Source organism: Microcebus murinus, chromosome 16 (assembly GCF_040939455.1).
Source record: "Microcebus murinus isolate Inina chromosome 16, M.murinus_Inina_mat1.0, whole genome shotgun sequence".
NCBI lineage: Eukaryota > Metazoa > Chordata > Mammalia > Primates > Cheirogaleidae > Microcebus > Microcebus murinus.
In genome coordinates this window covers 70,916,662-70,935,606 of record NC_134119.1, presented here as the reverse complement: position 1 = coordinate 70,935,606, position 18,945 = coordinate 70,916,662, and the positions used below count along the sequence as shown (strand labels likewise).

Here is an 18,945-nt window from a genome sequence, read left to right as displayed (position 1 = left end):
TGGCTGCTAAGCAGGAAAGGCAGCAGTGGCAAAAACACCCGGCGAGCCAGATAAATGTCCTAGGTGGGCCACATGTGGCCCGTGGGCCATAGTTTGAGGACCCCTGCTCTAAATCAACCTCACTGATAAAAACTCAAATGCTAAATGACAAGTTTTAAAACTTTTAGAATAAGAGAAATAAGAGTATCTTTACAGCCATGTGTGGTGTTCACAGCTGTAATCTTAGCACTGTACAAGGATCGCTTGAGACCAGCCTTAGCAACATAGCAAGCCCCCATCTCTACAAAATCTAAAAAAATCAGCCAGGCTTGGGCTGAGCCAGAAGGATTACTTGAACACAGGCATTTGAGATTGCAGTGAGTTATAATGATGGCACTGCACCCTAACCCAGGCAATATGTCTCAAAAAACCAAAAAAATTAATAAGCAAGAAATATCTTTTCAATATTCGGGTAAAGCAACATTTTTTTATGTAAGACAAAAAAATCATTAACTGTCTAAGAAAAGTCATGAATTAGGCTCTTTCCTTTCCTGTAATAAAAAAAGAGAAAAACCCAGAAAAGTAATAAATTAGACCACACTAAAATAACCTTTATCAAACAAAAGATACCTTAAAGAATAAAGGACAAAATTAAAAACTAGAATATATCTGAAGCATACATAACTGACAAAAATCTCAGGCACGTACACAGAATCCCTACCAAGGAAAAAGAGAAAGGCAAACAAGTTAATAGAAAAATAGGCATTTATCATGAAACAAGAAATACAAGAAAAAAATAAGAAAACACAAATTGGCATAAAATCATAAGTTGCTAAAATATTTTAGCAACAATAGAAATGCAAATCAAGAGAACATGAGAGAAAAATAGGAACCAAGGCAAGGTGGCAGACTAGAAACAACCTGCACATACTGCTCTCACAGGATCTAAATTGGAGAGCACATAGTCACCTTCTGATCAAATGTCTAAGACAGAACACTGGGAATCAACAGTTAGCAACAGGACACTCCCAAAATTAAGGAGAGGAAAAGTGAGGTGACCTGCTTGGCAGGATCAGAGGCATGCAGGGAAGGTGCCTACATGTGGAGAAAGAAGAGAGAACCCTGGGGGTTCCACACTCCCCCCCATGGACACTGCAATCGGAGCTGCAGGAGGGCCCCTGCATAGCAGAAGGCTGGTGGGCTGCAATGGAAGGCTGAATGAGACCGTGCACAGCAGCACTGCTCTAGAGAAAAGGCACAGCAGGTTCCTGCTGGCTTACAAACCCTGGGCACTACAGCTGGTGCCATTTTGAGGTCCCGGTCACAGAGTGCTGTGTCTATCTGAGGGGTTATATCCATTGATGCTGACTCCCCATCATCCCTACTGGACTCGGGAGAGAACAGGGAAACTGGGAGCTCTTGTGCATCCCCACTGCCACTGGAGGAACTGGGAAAAGTGGGTGCCCACAGACCTGGCATCTGCTGCTGCCATGGGGACAGCCACACCCAGCCACAGCTGCCATAGGACATGGACAGAGAGAGCGCCCATGACCCCAGACACCCCCCTGCTGCTTCTTGGGTGTGTACCACCACTGCTAGACACGGGTGGGATGAATGCCACAATGTGTGTGCCAATCACCCATGACAACCACAGAGCAATGGGGAGATGCAGGAGAGCAGCAGTGCTAAAGGCTCATAGTGCATCTGCACCTCTCTGGCCTGATCAATCTTCTGGAGTAGGACTCAAGCACATCATCCAGGGATCTCTCACTGTCTTCACTAAGCAACAGAATTCCCAGCAGAGAACAAGTGTACTATAAAGCTACCTGTGTTTCTGTGTTGAGCTTACAGAAGAGGTTTCAGGTGAGAAGATAGCACCAGAACTCTAGCAACACGGAAAGGAAAAACATAAAACAGGCTGTTTTGACACCCCCAAAAGATTACAATAGTTGCCAGCAATGAATTCCAACAAAAGGAAATTGTGGAAATATCAAATATGGAATTGAGAATATGCATGGCAAGTATGATGAATGGGAATGATGAGAAAGTTGAAAACCCATGCAAATGAACCAAAAATAAAATTCAGGACATGAATAAAAAATTCACTAAAGAGACACATAATGTAAGAAAAAACATAACAAATTTCAGAATGAAAGAGTCATTTAGGGAATCTCAAATACAGTAGAAACTTAACAGACCAGACCAAACAGAAGAAAGAATTTCAGAGCTTGAAGACAAGGCTTTGGTATTAACCCTGTTTAGTCAAAAATATAGGAGAAAGAATAAAGAATAATGAACAATCTGAGAAATATGGGACTATGTAAAGTGAATGAACATAAGAATTACAGGTATCCGCAAGTGAGAAGAAGAAAACCTGAAAAGCATGGAAATCCTATTTGGGGAAATAATTCAGGAAAATGTCCCTGTTAACACTAGAGATTTAGATATCCAGATACAAGGTCATCCAATACTTGCAAGAGTCATGGAAAATAAGACATTATTACCAGGGTACACAGTCATCAGCCCAACAAAAGTCAAAGTGGAGAATACCCTACAAGCTGTGAGAGAAAGGAATGAGACATACAAAGGAAAATGAAAGTAACTTAGGCTGGGCGCAATGGCTCACGCCTGTAATCCTAGCACTCTGGGAGGCTGAGGCAGGCGGATTGCTCACGGTCAGGAGTTCCAGAACAGCCTGAAAAGAGACCCCACCTCTACTAAAAATAGAAACAAATTAATCAGCCAACTAAAATATACAGAAAAAATTAGCCGGGCATGGTGGTGCATGGCTGTAGTCCCAGCTACTCAGGAGGCTGAAGCAGGTTTGCTTGAGCCCAGGAGTTGGAGGTTGCTGTGAGCTAGGATGACGCCACGGCACTCTAGCCTGGGCAACAGAGTGAGACTCTGTATCAAAAAACAAAACAAAGCAAAACAAAAAAAACTGGGCACGGTGGCTCACGCCTGTAATCCTAGCACTCTGGGAGGCTGAAGCAGGCGGACTATTTGAGGTCAGGAGTTTGAAACCAGCCTGAGCAAGAGTGAGATCCCATCTCTACCATAAATAGAGAGAAATTAATTGGCCAATTAACATATATAGAAAAAATTAGCCTGGCATGGTGGCGCATGCCTGTAGTCCCAGCTACTTGGGAGGCTGAGGCAGTAGGATAGATAGCTTGAGCCCAGGAGTGTGAGGTTGCTGTGAGCTAGGCTGACGCCACAGCACTCACTCCAGCCTGGGTAACAGAGAGAGACTCTGTCTTAAAAAAAAAAAAAAAAAGAAAGAAAGAAAGAAAGTAACTTATAAAGGAAAATCCACCAGACTAATGGCAAACTTCAGAAACCCTAGAAGCCAGAAGAGACTGGGGTCCCATTTTTAGTCTTCTTAAACAGAGTAAGTGCCAGACAAGAATTTTGTACCTTGTAAAACTACCTTTCATAAACGAAGGACAAATAAAGTCTTTCTCAGACAAGTAAACACTAAAGGAGTTTATCACCACTAGACATGCACTGTAAGATATCCTTAAAAGTGCTTTGTATATAGAATGAAACAATTGATACTCACTAGTGTAAAAACAACTGAAGGTTAACGCTCAACTCTTATAAAATAGTAACACAAGGAAGAAAATGGAGCAACTAGGTAACAATCAACAAGATGAACAGGACAGTATCTTACATGTCAATACCAGCATTGAAAGTAAACAGTCTTAGTGCTCCACTTAAAAGATATATATTGGCTGAATGGATTAAAAAATGTAACCCAAATATATGCTGTTTTCAAGAAACCCATTCAACTCCCTGAGATTCTCACAGACTCAAGCTAAACGGGTGGGGAAAAATATTCCATTCAAATGAAAAACGATAGTGAGCAGAAGTAACTATTCTCATATCAGATAAATCAACAACAACAAAAAAAGACATTTAATATACAATAAATGATAAAGGGTGATAATGATAATATACAATGAATGATAAAGCAATTCAATAGGATATAACAATCCTAAACACATATGCAGCTACCACAGGAGCTCCCACAGATTGTACTAGATCCAAGCAAGGAAACAAATAACAACATCATAATAGCCAGGGACTTCAACAATACACTGATATAACAGATCATCAGGCAGGAAATCAACAAAGAAACACGGGACTTAAATGGACTCTAGAACAAATGGAACAAACAGATATTTACAGAACATTGTCCTCCAAAACTGTAGACTATACATTCTTCTCATCAGCACATGGGACATTTTCTAAAATATATTATGTCAGGCCAGAAAACAAGTGTCAACAAATTCAGAAAAACTGAAATCATACCATGTATCTTCTCAGATCACAGTGAATAAAGCCGGAAATCAATTCAAAGAGGAACTCTCAAAACTACACAAATACATGGCAATTAACCTACTGCTGAACGATCCTTGGGTCAATGATGAAATCAAGATGGAAATCAAAAGATTTTTCAAATTGAATGTCAATGACACAGCTTCCAAAAATCTCTCTGACACAACAAAAAGCAGTGCTAAGAGGGAAATCCATAGCCTTAAATGCCTACATCAAAAAGACAGAAAAATCACAAATTAACAACTGAATGTTACACTGGAAGGAACTAGAAAATGAAGAACAAAGCAAACCCAAAGCTAGCCAAAGAAAAGAAATAACAAAGGTAAGAAAGAGCAGAACTATATAAAATGGCAACTGAAAAAAATTATAAATAATCAAGGAAATCAAAAGTTGGTTATTTAAAAAGATAAACAAAACCGACAGACTACTAGCTAGATTAACCAGAAATAGAAGAGAAAGAACTCAAATAAATAAGCTCAATCAGAACTGAAAAAGGAGACATTACAATTGATATCACACATACGTAAGATATCATCCATGACCACCATGAAAATACTTAGGCAAACAAACTAGAAAATCTACAGGAAATGAAACATCCAACTTCCCAAGCTTGAATCAGTAAGAAATAGAAGTCTTCAACAGACTAATAATGAGCGGAGAGACTGAAACAGTAATACTCTCCCAACAGCAAAGAGACCCTGATGAGGATTCACAGCTGAATTTTACCAGACCTACCAAGAACTGGCATCTATCCTACCGAAACTGTTCCACAACACCAAGAAGGAAGTAATCCTCCCCAATTCATTCTATGAAGCCAGTATCATCCTGATACCAAAGCCAAGAAAGGACACAACAAAAAAAGAAAACTATAGCCTGATATCCCTCATGAACATAGATGCAAAAATCCTAGCAAACCAAATCCAACATCACACCAAAAAGATAATTCACCATGAGCAAGTGGGTTTTATCCCAAGGGTGCAAGGACGGTGCAAAATATCCAAAATCAATAAATGTGATGGACTACATGAACAGAAGTGAGAACAAAAACCATATGATTATCTCAATAGATGAAGAAAAACCATTCAATAAAATCCAGCACCCTTTCATGAAAAAAGAAAAAAAAAAACTGAAAAAATAATTGAAGTGTCAACATTAAAATGTGCTGACACAGTAGTGGTCATATGCTGAGACACCCGTGCCCAGGAAACAGTAACTGTCTGGGTGACTACATGTATGCACTGACGGAGAAGGAGGTGTGGAGTGGTCTAAGGTTGCATCCAGTGTTCTAATCTGCTTGGATGGCAGGACCATTCACTGAAACTTGGGAGGTGGTAAGAGTGAGCAAGATCATGGGTTTCTGGTTAGGCATGCTGAGCTTTGTGCTTTTGAGATACTTAAGTGGAGGCGTAGAATTCAAGAGTGGAGAAGATTTGAAATAGACTCTGAATGGCTGAAAAGGGACAGCACTAAGACAACTCAAGGGCTGGCTCAGCAGCCCAGTGGACCAACACGGAAGAGAGATCATGACTCTGCAGGGACACCAGTGAACACACATGACTGCCCAAGTGCCCTCAGCAGCCCAGGTGTGGGACAGAGAAGGCCAAACAAAAGTCACCTAGAGGTTCTACAACACAGGAGATGCAGGAAGACATGGGCAAGGACTACTTCAGTGTCTGACTGACACTCAGAAAACAGGCTGATGGAGAAGGAGGGAAAGGGGGGTAGGCAGGATACAGCTGGAGAATGAAATTGGGAGAGTTTTCCCCAGAGTTCAGAAGGAAATATATCATTTTTCATCATGACTAATAAAACTTGAGAAATACTCACAGTTTATTATAATGAGTCACTTACTATGGCTCAGACACTGTGCTGCTATATGCATTAAGAGATAACATGATTACATCTTCAAACAACCCAATGACAAAAACTATTGTTACTATCATTTTTCAGGGAACAGACTGACTAGCAGACTGAGTAGATGAGCGCCAAACCATTTGCTCTTCTCCTTGGACACACAGCTCAGCCACATTTCCCAGATCAGTGGACCCACTGTAGCCAAATCCCTACCTCCTATGGGTAGAATGTGAGGTGAACTGGTGCTTCTGGAAGTGGCTGTGACTTCCCTTCCTCTTAATGCTCTGCCAGCAGGAGGATGTCAACACAACCTTAAAGCAAAGGCTGATGACAGAAGGTACCTGGGCCCACGAATTACTGTGTGCTACAGAGCTCCCCATAGACCCACACAGACCTTGGTATGAATGAGAAAATGGTTTTCCTATGCTGAACCACCAAGAGTTTGGAGTTTGTTCACAACAGCAGCTAGTGTTAACTTGTCGGAACTTATATTCAAAGACATGAGAGCATGCACCTTCACTAGAGCCGCAGAGCTGGTGATGGACAAGATGGGTTTCAGGCCCACACAGTTGGAGCCCTGAGACAAATGCCAGTTCATCAACCTCACTTGTCCCCAGGGGTGAAGACATGTGTGAGGGGGATGGGAGGAAAAAGGGACTACAGGTCAAAAAGGCTCCTCCAAGGCTCCCAAATTCCTGGAGAGGCCACAACAAGAAGCTTCCCTGAGATTCCAGGGCCAATGTTGTCTTCCTAGTTTCAAGCCTGCAGAGCCTCCCAGCTGCCCAGACCTTGGCTCCTACCTGGACAGAGTCCTTGGAAGAGGTCTTTCCTTACTGTCCATGGCTCCTGCCCGTGCTCTAGCTGGTAGATCAGCTCAGGTCTGGGAACAGGACACCCTGTTTGTGGAGAAAGAAATTGGACACGTGGATTCTGACAAAAAGAAAGACCCTCCATCAGCAGCACAATTCATAATTGCAAAGATGTGGAAACAACCCAAGTGCCCATCAATACATGAGTGGATTAATAAAATGTGGTATGTGTATACCATGGAGTTCTACTCAGCCGCAAAAAACAATGGTGATCTAGCACCTCTTGTATTATCCTGGATAGAGCCTGAACCCATTCTACTAAGTAAAGTATCCCAGGAATGGAAAAACAAGTATCACCTGTACTCACCATCAAATTGGTAATAACTGATCAACACTTAAGTTCACATACAGTAATAATACTCATTGGGTGTCTGGCAGATGGGAGTGGGGAGGAGGGGATGGGTATATATACACACGTAATGGGTGTGGTGTGCATCATCTGGGGGATAGACATGCTTCAAGGTCTGACTCGGGTGAGGCAATATACGTAACCTAAACATTTGTACCCCCGTACATCCTGAAATAATAAAGATAGAAAAATTTTTAAAAGCTATAAAGACCTAACATTTTAAAGAAAATCTCTATATATGCTTGAAAATAAATTACACATAAAAAAAAAAAGACTCTCCATCTAGTCTGGTACTTCAGGGTGAGGAGCAGACCTTGGAATGAAGCTGCTCCCATCCACCCAAATTGAAAGCTCTTACATAACCTGGAAACCAAGAGCATGTCACGCTATGCTGCCATGGAAGCTTTACTCAATAGCAAGTCAAAACCTAGTATTGGCTGGGCGTGGTGGCTCACGCCTGTAATCCTAGCACTCAGGGAGGCCAAGGCGGATGGACCACTCAAGGTCAGAAGTTCGAAACCAGCCTGAGCAAGAGCAAGACCCCATCTCTAAAAGTAGAAAGAAATTAATTGGCCAACTAAAAATACATAGAAAAAATTAGCCGGGCATGGTGGCTCATGCCTGTAGTCCCAGCTACTTGGGAAGCTGAGGCAGGAGGATCGCTTGAGCCCAGGAGTTTGAGGTTGCTGTGAGCTAGGCTGACGCCACAGCACTCACTCTATCCTGGGCAACAAAGCGAGACTCTGTCTCAAAAAAAAAAAAAAAAAAGCAAGCATTTACAGGATAGTACCACCCCCAAGAGACTGTGCCAAGCAATATAAATAATGCATTATGTCATTTCAAAATTGAACAATATTTATGGAATACTTTAGAGAAAAACTGACATATTTCAAATATCAACTCATTTCATTCAAAATAAGGTATGTGTCTTCATTGATCCCATCCTTTTCCACATCCTAAGCAATGTTTTATAGCACCCTTCCTCTAGACCGTGGAATAAATGGAGGATTCAACTTGAGGATTTCCTCAAAGCATCCCCAGGAAGTCTATGCCACTATCAATACTATTTTTTTTTTTTTTTTTTTGAGACAGAGTCTCGCTTTGTTGTCCAGGCTAGAGTGAGTGCCGTGGCGTCAGCCTAGCTCACAGCAACCTCAAACTCCTGGGCTCGAGCGATCCTTCTGCCTCAGCCTCCCGAGTAGCTGGGACTACAGGCATGCGCCACCATGCCCGGCTAATTTTTTATATATATATATCAGTTGGCCAATTGATTTCTTTCTATTTATAGTAGAGACGGGGTCTCGCTCTTGCTCAGGCTGGTTTTGAACTCCTGACCTTGAGCAATCCGCCCGCCTCGGCCTCCCAAGAGCTAGGATTACAGGCGTGAGCCACAGCGCCCGGCCTCAATACTATTTTATAGATGAAGAAAACCAGGCTTAAAGTGATTCCTGAAAAGCACAGAACTGGTGAGTGGCCGAGCCAATGAGGAAAGCCAGGTGTTGGCATCTCTGCTCTCTGTGCTGCTTAAACACAAAGCTTCACAACAATGCCCAGATCGTGCCCCATCCACGCTTGACCACCATGGTAATAGTGATGAGGATGACAACAGTATCGGGGCAGCAGGAATCCCAAGGGCTCCCCCCTGCACACACCCTGGTCTCCCAGGCACTCTTCTGAGCCCTTTTCATACAGCGACACATTTACCCTGGACACAGCCCTGGGAAGATTGGACAATTGCTCATTTGACCAGTGAACACACTAAGGCACAGATACTTCAGTAATTGCCCAAGGCCACAAGATTTAAGCAGCAGAGCTGGGATTGGACACTGGGGGTCTGGCTCCGGATCCTGGCCTCTCAAGCACTATGCTAAGAAGGAAACTGCGAGCATCGCAGAGAGCAAGTGGTAGGTGGTATGAGGCATGGACGGGACCTGGAAGATCCATGCTCAGTGGCAGGAAGCAGGCTCAGTGTCTCCAAACCAAGGCATTTCATCAACCATTAAAAATTTACAAACGCGCAGTCCCACGGTGATGTGGTTACTTAAGGACATTTACAGAAACATCAAATACCATCTATTCTCATCAACATTTCACAAAAAGAGGATTTTACTTCACAAAAACAAAACAACATAAAAACCCCACACAGGTAGCTTCATAAATGAAGAAGCATCTTCTAAACAGAGTTAAGTTTAGGTTCACGACAGACTACGCAATGGTCTTATTTCCCTGACTTTGCCGAGGACAGGTATATCAATCATGTTTTTCAATAATTTTCTGTATTTCATGTTTTAACATCTTGAAGGCTTTTCAGACTTTGGGAGAAACTGCCCATCTCAAGGCTAGCTGAGCCCCAGGATAAGAAACAACTCCCCTGGGAACAAGCACATGCCTTTCATGTGCAAACCACCCAGTCCAAAACCATACCCACAACTACTTCATCAACCTTTCACATACCAACGCAGCATTTGCCCTAAATCAACACACTGCCAGGTGCCAGACAACTAGGGACAGCCCCCACACCCCAAAGCTCACTAGAATTATTCAAACTAGCCAATCCTAAACCACTGACCATGCCCTGCCCTGCCTTTCCAGAAGAAACCCCGGATAATGCCTGTGGCCTGTGCTTATCCCTCCCTCCCGCTTCCTGATGCTTCTCCACGAGGCCCTGAATATGGTGCCATGCCCTGTTCTCTGTACATCATAAATTCTTCTTTCTATGCTATTGACTTTTCCGTGTTGTCACTAAGTCACTGCTATAAATTTAAACCCTGTGGGCACAAATTAATACAACTGGTGCCCCAAGCAGTGGGACTCAGTGTTGGCTGGAAAGTCACGTCTCTAGACAACTGTCAGCTCACTGCATGATGGTAACACACAGTTCTGAGAAGGTACTGCTTGCTGTTGGCAGGCTTGTGCTTTGGTTGCTGCCACTTTATCCCACACTGGCTGTTTGCTGGCATGGGTTTCCAACCTGAGGTGTTGTGAGAATCCTCAGGGAGTGCTCCTCAGGTCCCTCCGTAGTTTAATGGTGTTATAATCGAGGTCTACAAGGACAGTAAATTCCTATTTGGCACCCTTCTGGGACAGACTGATCTCAGCAGTCTGCTTTTCCAAGTTGGATACGCCTAGTTTCCGGGGTGGTTAGGATAACTGGTTAACATACAAGGCTGAGGCTCCCCCCTGAAGGGAGTGAGGAGAGGCTTTATTCAAGACACTGTGTGGGGACACCAAGCCAATAATACCAAAGGCACTTGGTGGGCTGCTCAACCATTTTCTATGTGTTATAAGAAATTGATGTCACTGGCTTGCCCTTTTGTATGTGGGGGAGGGGACTGATTGTACTGGGGACAGAGGCTGTACTAAGGAGAGGCTGCAGCCTGGAGGCACCAAACCCCTTCCCCTACCGAATATCCTTTAATTATCCTTTAATTACCCAGAGGCAGAAACTAAAATCCGCTACTTAGGAGGCTAAAAGCCTAAAACAAGAAACAAGAAAAAAGGGAGTAAAAGGGAAAAGGTCTGTGGCTTTAGGCAGCTACAAGTTCAAAGCAGAAAAGAGAACTTTACATCTATGTAGTATACAAACGCCAGGGTTAGCAAACATATTATTAATCCTAGATTATTCAGTTTTAAAAATAACAAAAAATCCTAAACACAGAAGGGAGAAAAATAAAAGATTAAATTATATACAAAAAAATTTAATGTGAATGAATTATACATGTGCAATAAGTAAATGAAAACAATGTCCATAATTTAACCCAATTGGAAACACAAAAATTATATTCTAAAAATTTACAGCAAATTACATGGTAATTATATATAGCACATATATAACAAATATGCACTAAAAAGTTTATATTATGAAAATGAAAAGATGGTACCAGTTTGCTTTTGTGCCTGTATAATATAGGCTCTAAATTAAATTTAGAATTTCCTAAAATGCACCGACAAAACGTCAGATTTAATCAGTGCTAGGGTTCAAATTATATTTATACCTGGGAATCTCTCTAAATTTAAAAAGTAATTAAACATAAAATAGACAAAAAATAAGTATGCCTCATGTTAACTGTAGCCTTACTTAAATTTCCCACAGCCATATCACCCACTGTTCTAAAATATCCCATATTGAGCATAGACAATCTGACAATAATTATAAAAAACCTAATTAATAAAAGGGTGATTACCTCTACTGCTTCTCTATTCCACAACCAAATTCTGCCTGTTCTTAAACCTGGGGAAAAGAAGGAGAACCTCATAGTGGGTTACTATCACCAAAATGCTGTGGTCTCATCCATTATGGTCCCACCATGTTATGTTCCTTCAAATTTATGTTGCGCCTCTAAGCCCCCAAAATGACTGTACTTTAAGATAAGGACTTCAAGAAGGTAATGAATGTTAAATAAGGCCCTAAGGTGGGCCCTAATCTGATAGGACTGGTGTGCTTAGAAGAGGAAGATAGGACCTCTTCTGCAGAGCCACAAAGGAAAGAAAGGCCATGTGAGGACAATGCAAGAAGGTGGCCAGTAAGAGCCCTCAGCAGAAACTGATTGGCTGGCACACTGATTGGCTGGCCCACTGATCTGGGACTTCTAGCATCTAGAATTGTGAGAAAATACGTTTCTATTGTTTAGGCCATGTTGTCTATGGTATTTTATATGGCAGCCAGAGCTAACACAGTCCTCACACCAATATAATTAAAATTACTAACTCCATCCAATCAACAATTGGTAAGTATTTGGCCCTTATAGATTTTACTGACATTTTCTGTTCAGTGTCTAGTTCAACAGCCCCTCAGCCAGTTTGCCTTCACCTCCTAAAGGAGATAATACATTTTTTCACAGGCCACCTGTCAGGAAGTTCAACAGCTTTGCCACCACACACAATCTTTGAAGACAAGAACTTACATCTACCTTTCTCAAGAAACACAGAGATATCATACTGAGAGCACCCTCCTCCAAGGAGATTCATTTGACACCTTTATTATACATACATAAGTCCAATATCTTTTAGTTCTTTTGAGGTTTGAGAGCAACATATTGCTCATTTATAAACTTCTCTTTATCTCACTGATGGTGATATTTACAAATCAGCCCACCTTAAGTGAGGCGCCCTTGAAAAAATGAATCTAAAATCTAACCAAATCACAATCATCAGTGCTCTCAGAGACTCCTTCACTAACGACACTTTGGCAACTTCTCATGCCTCCCACACTTTATACTATTTAGGGCAACACATGCCATACTTTTAGAAAACCTCCACTATCATCTCCATAATCTTTAATACGATGTCAAAACAACAGAGGACCAATTGTATTAATCCTGTTTTTAAAGTTCTTTCCATTATTTTATGTTCATATTTTGGGGACCTCGTAGACCTGGAGATTCTGCCCCTCAGGCCTATCTAACCCCTAAAGACAATATCAACTTCCTAGAAGCACCCATTTCAGAAGCAAACCAACCAGTCCAAAGCCATACTCCCAACCACCTCCTTTAACTCTCACATACCAACACGATATTTCTGCTGCCCTAAATAAACCCAGAGACAAAAACTAGGCAACTAGGGACAGTTGTGCCTAATGGCTCTGAGTTCATCAGAAATATTCAAATTAGCTACTCCTATACTGTTTACTCTGCCCCACCTTTCCTTTCCACAGAAACCCCAGTAAAGTCCGTGGCCCGTCCTTTCGCCTGCCTTGTGCTGACGACACTGGTGCTGCCCCATGTGAGGTGGCATGCCCCTTTATCTCAAGAGCTGTAATAATGTCTTCCTTCATCAGCACTAACATTTCTGTGTTGTCAGACATTGCCACAAATTAAAATCCCACAAATCCACACAAATGATGACACTGTGACAGTTAAACAAGTGGAACACGAACAGTGCCTAGAACAGCCCTGACATCCAGGCAGCGCTCCAGGGACCTCAGCTATGACCATGATTAATTGCTTTTCTTAAAAGTGGTCCACTATTTATTTCTGTTAGGTTTTTTCGAAAAGGGAATCCCGCATCACTTTGGTAGACAGAAAACCCAAAGCTGTTCGTCTTGATGGCAGGTCACCATGAAAATGCAGCAGTAAGATGAAGACATAGGTCAGTCTCTCCCAGCTCATGCCGCCTGCTCAGGGCTGGGAGCCGAGGCTGCTCCCTCTGTTGAAAAGGGAAAATTAGCAACAGTTCGTGGGATGTTAAGACTCAGCACTAAACCCAGACTTCCCTCAACGACCCTCAGGAGGCTGGAGAGAGAAGTTAAAAAATGGCTTCCTCAGGGTGTCTGTAAATGCCAGCGAAGTGTCCACACACCCTCGAAACAGGGTTTCTCAGCCTCGGCATGACTGACGTTTAGGTCCAGACAATTTTGTTTGGTGGGAAAAGGAGGGAGAGGATCTGTCCTGGGCACCACAAGCATGCTTGGCAGCATCTCACGTCTCTGTCACTGGATGCCAGTTGCATCCTCATCCCAGATATGACAACAAAAAACATGTCCGCGCGTTGCCCAGTGTACACTGAGGTGCATCATCATCCCTGCTTGAGAACCACTGGCTTAACATAAATGGGGTGAGGCAAGGAGGGTTGATGGGAGAGGGGCCTCTCTGAGGTTTGGCGGTCAGGAAAGAGCTGGGTGAGGTGGCGGTGACTGTGTATGAAGGGTTGGCCATGTGAAATGCTGAGTTATCCCGAGAATACTCCAGGCAAAGGGAACAGCAAGCACAAGGGCTGAGGCTGGTGGGCACTTGGGGAAATAGCAAGAAGCCCAGCAAGGCTAGAGCAGGCTGAGCTCAGGGTGAAAGGACATGAAGGGCAGTGAAGGAGTCAGCAGGGTTAGATAGAGAACTTTATTTTAAAAAAAAAAAAAATTCATAATAAATTACCCAAATCAAACTTTTGTAACTTTGTTTTATCTCTTCTCATTGGCACAAAACACAATTCCAGTCCCTAACAATAGTCATGTCTTACATTAAACTGAGTCTCAAGAATTGCTCTGGATTGAAACCCTCCTCTTCTCCAAACTGAATGGTTTCTGGTGATTATCTTCAAGCAGAGAATCGTGTATGCTGGTGTTTCTCACCTTTGCCGCTCCTGACATTTGTTGAGAGGGCTGTCTTGTGCGCCGTGGAATGTTCAGCAACATCTATCTCTGGACTCTACCCACTCAATGCCAGTACCACCCGCACCCCGGGTGTGACAACACAAAGTGAATGCAGACATTGCCAATGTGTTCTGGGGGGCACGAGCCAACTGCTGAGAAGCATTGCTCTAAACCCCTCTCTCTTCACACCGGCAGAGGCTCTCCGTCCTGTACTTAGGAAAGAGGAAATCATGAGGACGGCACATGGAAATAAAGAAGCCTCATGGTTGAGACTGTGCTGTTTAGAAAACAAACGCCTCCTGGGGCAGTCTGCCTGACTCACCCCTTTCTTGGAGAACATCCCACCACGCCTGACCCTGTTAACTCAGCTGTGGAGGGGATACCTGAGCCACCCAGGCTCCCTCAGTCAGATTCTTTGAAACTCCAAGAAAGAGCCTCAGACAGAGGCCCATCTCTGCTGAGCACTGGGTAATAGATCGAGGAAAGTATGGGCTTGGGAGGGGATGGCAGCATTTGCTGCCTCAGGATACCCTACAAAGACCAGAGAAATAGAGACAAGGAAGCTGGGGGTCAGAAAACAAGGCCTGTGGTGGCCACTCTTGCCCCAAACTCACTAAGGCAGAAAAGGCTGTACTGAATAGACAGTGACATGAGCAGACCCAGGGAGAGAAGCCAGGACACAACTGCGGGGATTCTAGTAACAGTTCCCCCATCACTGCGCTATTAAGGTGCAGCTGGAAATCCATTCTTTGGCTTCTGCAAAACACCCCACTGCCTTCTAACACTTTCTTCTCCTTTGGCTGCAAGCCAAGGAATACTGTTTCTTGCCCAAAGAGACACATGGAGAACAGATAGGAAGCGGTCAGTCCAGAAAAGTGAGTTGTGGGAAGGAGGCGAGGCAGGTTCGAGGCCTTCTTAACCAGCCAGGTCTAGAGGTGGAGGGTAGAAAGGAGGAGGCAGGTCCCCTGCACGGCAGAGGTGGAAGGCCTTACCCAGAGACACCAGGAGTCCACAGTTTTCCAGCATCACCTCCTGGTACAGGGTTCGCTGAGCTCGATCCAGCTGCCCCCATTCCTCTTTGGTGAAAGTCACTGCTACATCATCAAAGGTCACAGACATCTGTAAAGTCAAATAGGTAGTAGCATTGACCTTTGGGCTATTGAATGTGATCAAGGGAAAAGATTGAGAGATCAAGGCCTGAATCGCTGAGCACCTCCTAAGGGCCAAGCTCTGTGCTGAGCTGCAGGGGGAGGTGGACGGTGCTTTGAAAATAACAATACAGAGTAAGGCAAAGAAGCCTCATATATGAGAATTATCAGAGAATGACGTAGGACAGTAGGGACACAAGTGAACTATGAGACATAGACAATAAGGTTTCCAAGGTATCAGGGGAATGAGGATATGATAATGATAAAAATAGCAATAATGGTCTCCTATCCAAGTACTAACCAGGCCCAAAATAGCAATGATGGTAATAACAGCAGTGCATGAGCCTCACTGGTTCAGCTAGGTGCCTGCCTCATGCCAAAGGCTTCATATCCTGTGCTAAAGTGACTAAAAGTCCCCAGTTCTTAAGTCAAACTCTTGTGGTCTGAATCCAAACCCAGCTGTGTCACCTCTGAAACAGTTTATTTGTCTAAGCCTTGATGTCTGGATCAATAGAATAGTCCCCATTTCACCAATAACATTGGTAAGATTTAAAGAATCACTAAGGCGGGGCACAGTGCCTCATGCCTGTTATACTAGCACTCTGGAGACCAAGGTGAAAGGATCGCTTGAGGTCAGGGGTTTGAGACCAGCCTGAGAAAAACAGAGACCCGTCTCTATAAAAAAATAGAGAAATTAGTCGGGCATTGTGGTGCAAGTCTGTAGTCCCAGCTACCCGGGAGGCTGAGGCAAAAGGATTGCTTGAGCCCAGGAGTTTGAGGTTGCAGTGAGTTATGAAGATGCCACTGCACTCTAGCCTGGGTGACAGAATGAAACTGTGTCTCAAAAAAAGAAAAGAAAAGAAAAAAGAAAAGAAAAGAAAAGAAAAGAAAAGAAAAGAAAAGAAAAGAAAAGAAAAGAAAAGAAAAGAAAAGAAAAAGGAGGGAGGGAGGGAGGGAGGGAGGAAGGAAGGAGGGGAAGGAGGTGAGGGAGGGAGGGAGGGAGGGAGGGAGGGAGGAAGGAAGGAAGGAAGGAAGGAAGGGAGGGAGGGAAAAAAAGAAAAGGAAGAAAGAAAAAAAAGAAAGAAAGGAAGGAAAATTATTCAATGCTTTGTGTGTTCTGGGATTTTTATTAATCCTCCCACAATCCCTGAGATCAACACCATCATCTTCGAGTCACAGTGACTTTAGGTTAAAGAAGCTTTACCAACTCACCCAGAGTCACACGTCTTACCACTAGAGGATCTGCATAGGGGCTAACTCTGGACCAGAGTCTAATAGTGTAACTTGACACTTTATCATCAGAGTGAACCTAAAGTAATGACCTTATAAAGCATTTCCTCTCATTTTTTGCTATTAAATCTATCTCAGTTACCGCTGAAAACATACCTGTGCACAGGGACAAAAGAAACTGAGCCCTCATCACTGATCTCACAAGAAAAGCACCAGAAGGGGTAGCTTCTACTTGGGGAATGACAGGGCCCAGACCAGCTTCCCACACTCTCTGCACCCTACCTGGGCCTCTTAGGCCCTCAGGAAATTCCACAATAAACCACTCGTCTCTTTTCTCTTTGCTGAGTCCTGACTGCACTTGTCTCTGAGGCCAGGATACTTTAGGACCAGAGAATACAACTGGCCAAGAATAACGCAGGCTGTGGCGACGAGAATAAGGGCCTTTGACTGGTCTGTACTAGCTGAAGAAAAGGTGAAACATACAGGAAAAGACCACGTGACCGTGCCCTCTCTGTCTCACTAGCCAGAGGGAACCGTGGCAACCTCACAGACCCTCCTAGGACTCCTTCAACAGACAATATACTTTGCCTCTGTCCACGCACTTCTCTCAGAGGCCTGGAATGCCCTGCTCTCAAAACCCTCCAATGCCCCGTTGGAATGAGGTCTGGTCGACCAGGATGGATGCTTGCATGCTGCTTTTATGATGGGAGCTTCCGAAGGAAGCACCATTCATTCTTTTTTTTTTTTTTAAATTGAGACAGAGTCTCACTCTGTTGCACAGGCTAGAGTGAGTGCCGTGGCGTCAGCCTAGCTCACAGCAACCTCAAACTCCTGGGCTCAAGCGATCCTCCTGCCTCAGCCTCCCGAGTAGCTGGGACTACAGGCATGCACCACCATGCCCGGCTAATTTTTTCGATATATCTTTAGTTGGCCAATTAATTTCTTTCTACTTTTTTAGTAGAAATGGGGTCTCGCTCTTGCTCAGGCTGGTTTCGAACTCATGACTTTGAGCGATCCTCCCAGAGTGCTAGGGTGACAGGCGTGAGCCATCGCGCCCGGCCACCATTCATTCTTTCCACAATTTACCAAGCTTCTTCCAGATGCTAACCCCTTTAGGGTTGGGGATAAATAAACCAGCAAACCAGCTCCGCATGCCAAACCGAAAAACTCCAGACATAAATCCTCGGCTGCCCCCCGCTTCTAGAACCGGCTCCGCCCGGCAGGGGAGCGGCAATCGTGAAACCACCGTCCACTCACCTGCGTCTGGCCCGTCAGCGACGGCACCCCCGCTGCCATCCCCGGACCCTGTGAGCCGCGCAGAGCTAGGAGAGACGAGCGCCGGGGCGGCTCGGCTGACCCCCTGCCGGTGCCCTGCCCTGGCCCGGCGGCCGCGGTTGACGGCCACACTCGGGGCCGCATACGAGGCCCAGGGCGCCGCCCTTGGCAACTGCGGGGCCGAAAGGCAGGTGAGGAGAGCCCGCGGCCCGGCGGGCGGCCAGGGAACACCCCGCCACACGGGGTCTGGCTCGTACAAGGTGCGGCGGGAATCCGTATTCTCCTTCCCTACTCGGTCGTCACGACAAGCCTGGAACGCGGCTCCGACCCGGCTCCTCAGCAACTCACCATCCCCCCACACCAAGCGAAGGGAAAATGGCGTCGGCGGCAAACCACACGGAAGTCCCGCCCACGCCCGAGGGGGCCGCAGGAAACGGCACTGTTCCGGGCCGTCATTGGCTCAGCGCCCGCCGCTCGCGCGATGCACAACCTTCTGGGTAATGTAGTTTTCCACTATAACCCAGGGCAGGAGGAGTGGATGACCCTGTGCACCTTTTCCTGTGTGTGGATGGCGCTGGAGGACAGAGTGTGGTCTCAGACCCGCCTCTTTGCGGTGGGCACAGCTTGGGGGTTGGGGGTGCGGGAACCAAGTGGCAGGGACTGTCCATTCTTCGCCTGGGGAAATCGGGGCTCGGGAGGTGGGGACATTTCGTTCTGTCCGGGCTAGCTATCTCCTATCTAAACGTTTTGTGTGAGTTTGTTTTTGTGTTCTGTTTGTTTGAATCAAAAGAAAGAAACTGTAACTTATTATTACAG

General features: G+C 44.6%; 1 protein-coding gene across 1 annotated transcript in view; it reads right to left on the bottom strand.

The window, feature by feature from the left end:
* LOC105884289 (uncharacterized) overlaps positions 1-18,535 on the bottom strand; it is a 31,192-nt gene extending 12,657 nt beyond the window's left edge. Inside the window, exons 1-3 of the mRNA XM_075993298.1 lie at positions 18,112-18,535; positions 15,469-15,595; positions 6,975-7,070 (exon numbers count right to left, since the gene is read on the bottom strand). Of these exons, the coding sequence (XP_075849413.1) occupies positions 6,975-7,070; positions 15,469-15,595; positions 18,112-18,273 (385 nt within the window). The 5' untranslated portion in view covers positions 18,274-18,535. The remainder of the gene's footprint in view (positions 1-6,974; positions 7,071-15,468; positions 15,596-18,111) is intronic.
* Positions 18,536-18,945: the final 410 nt, after the last annotated feature.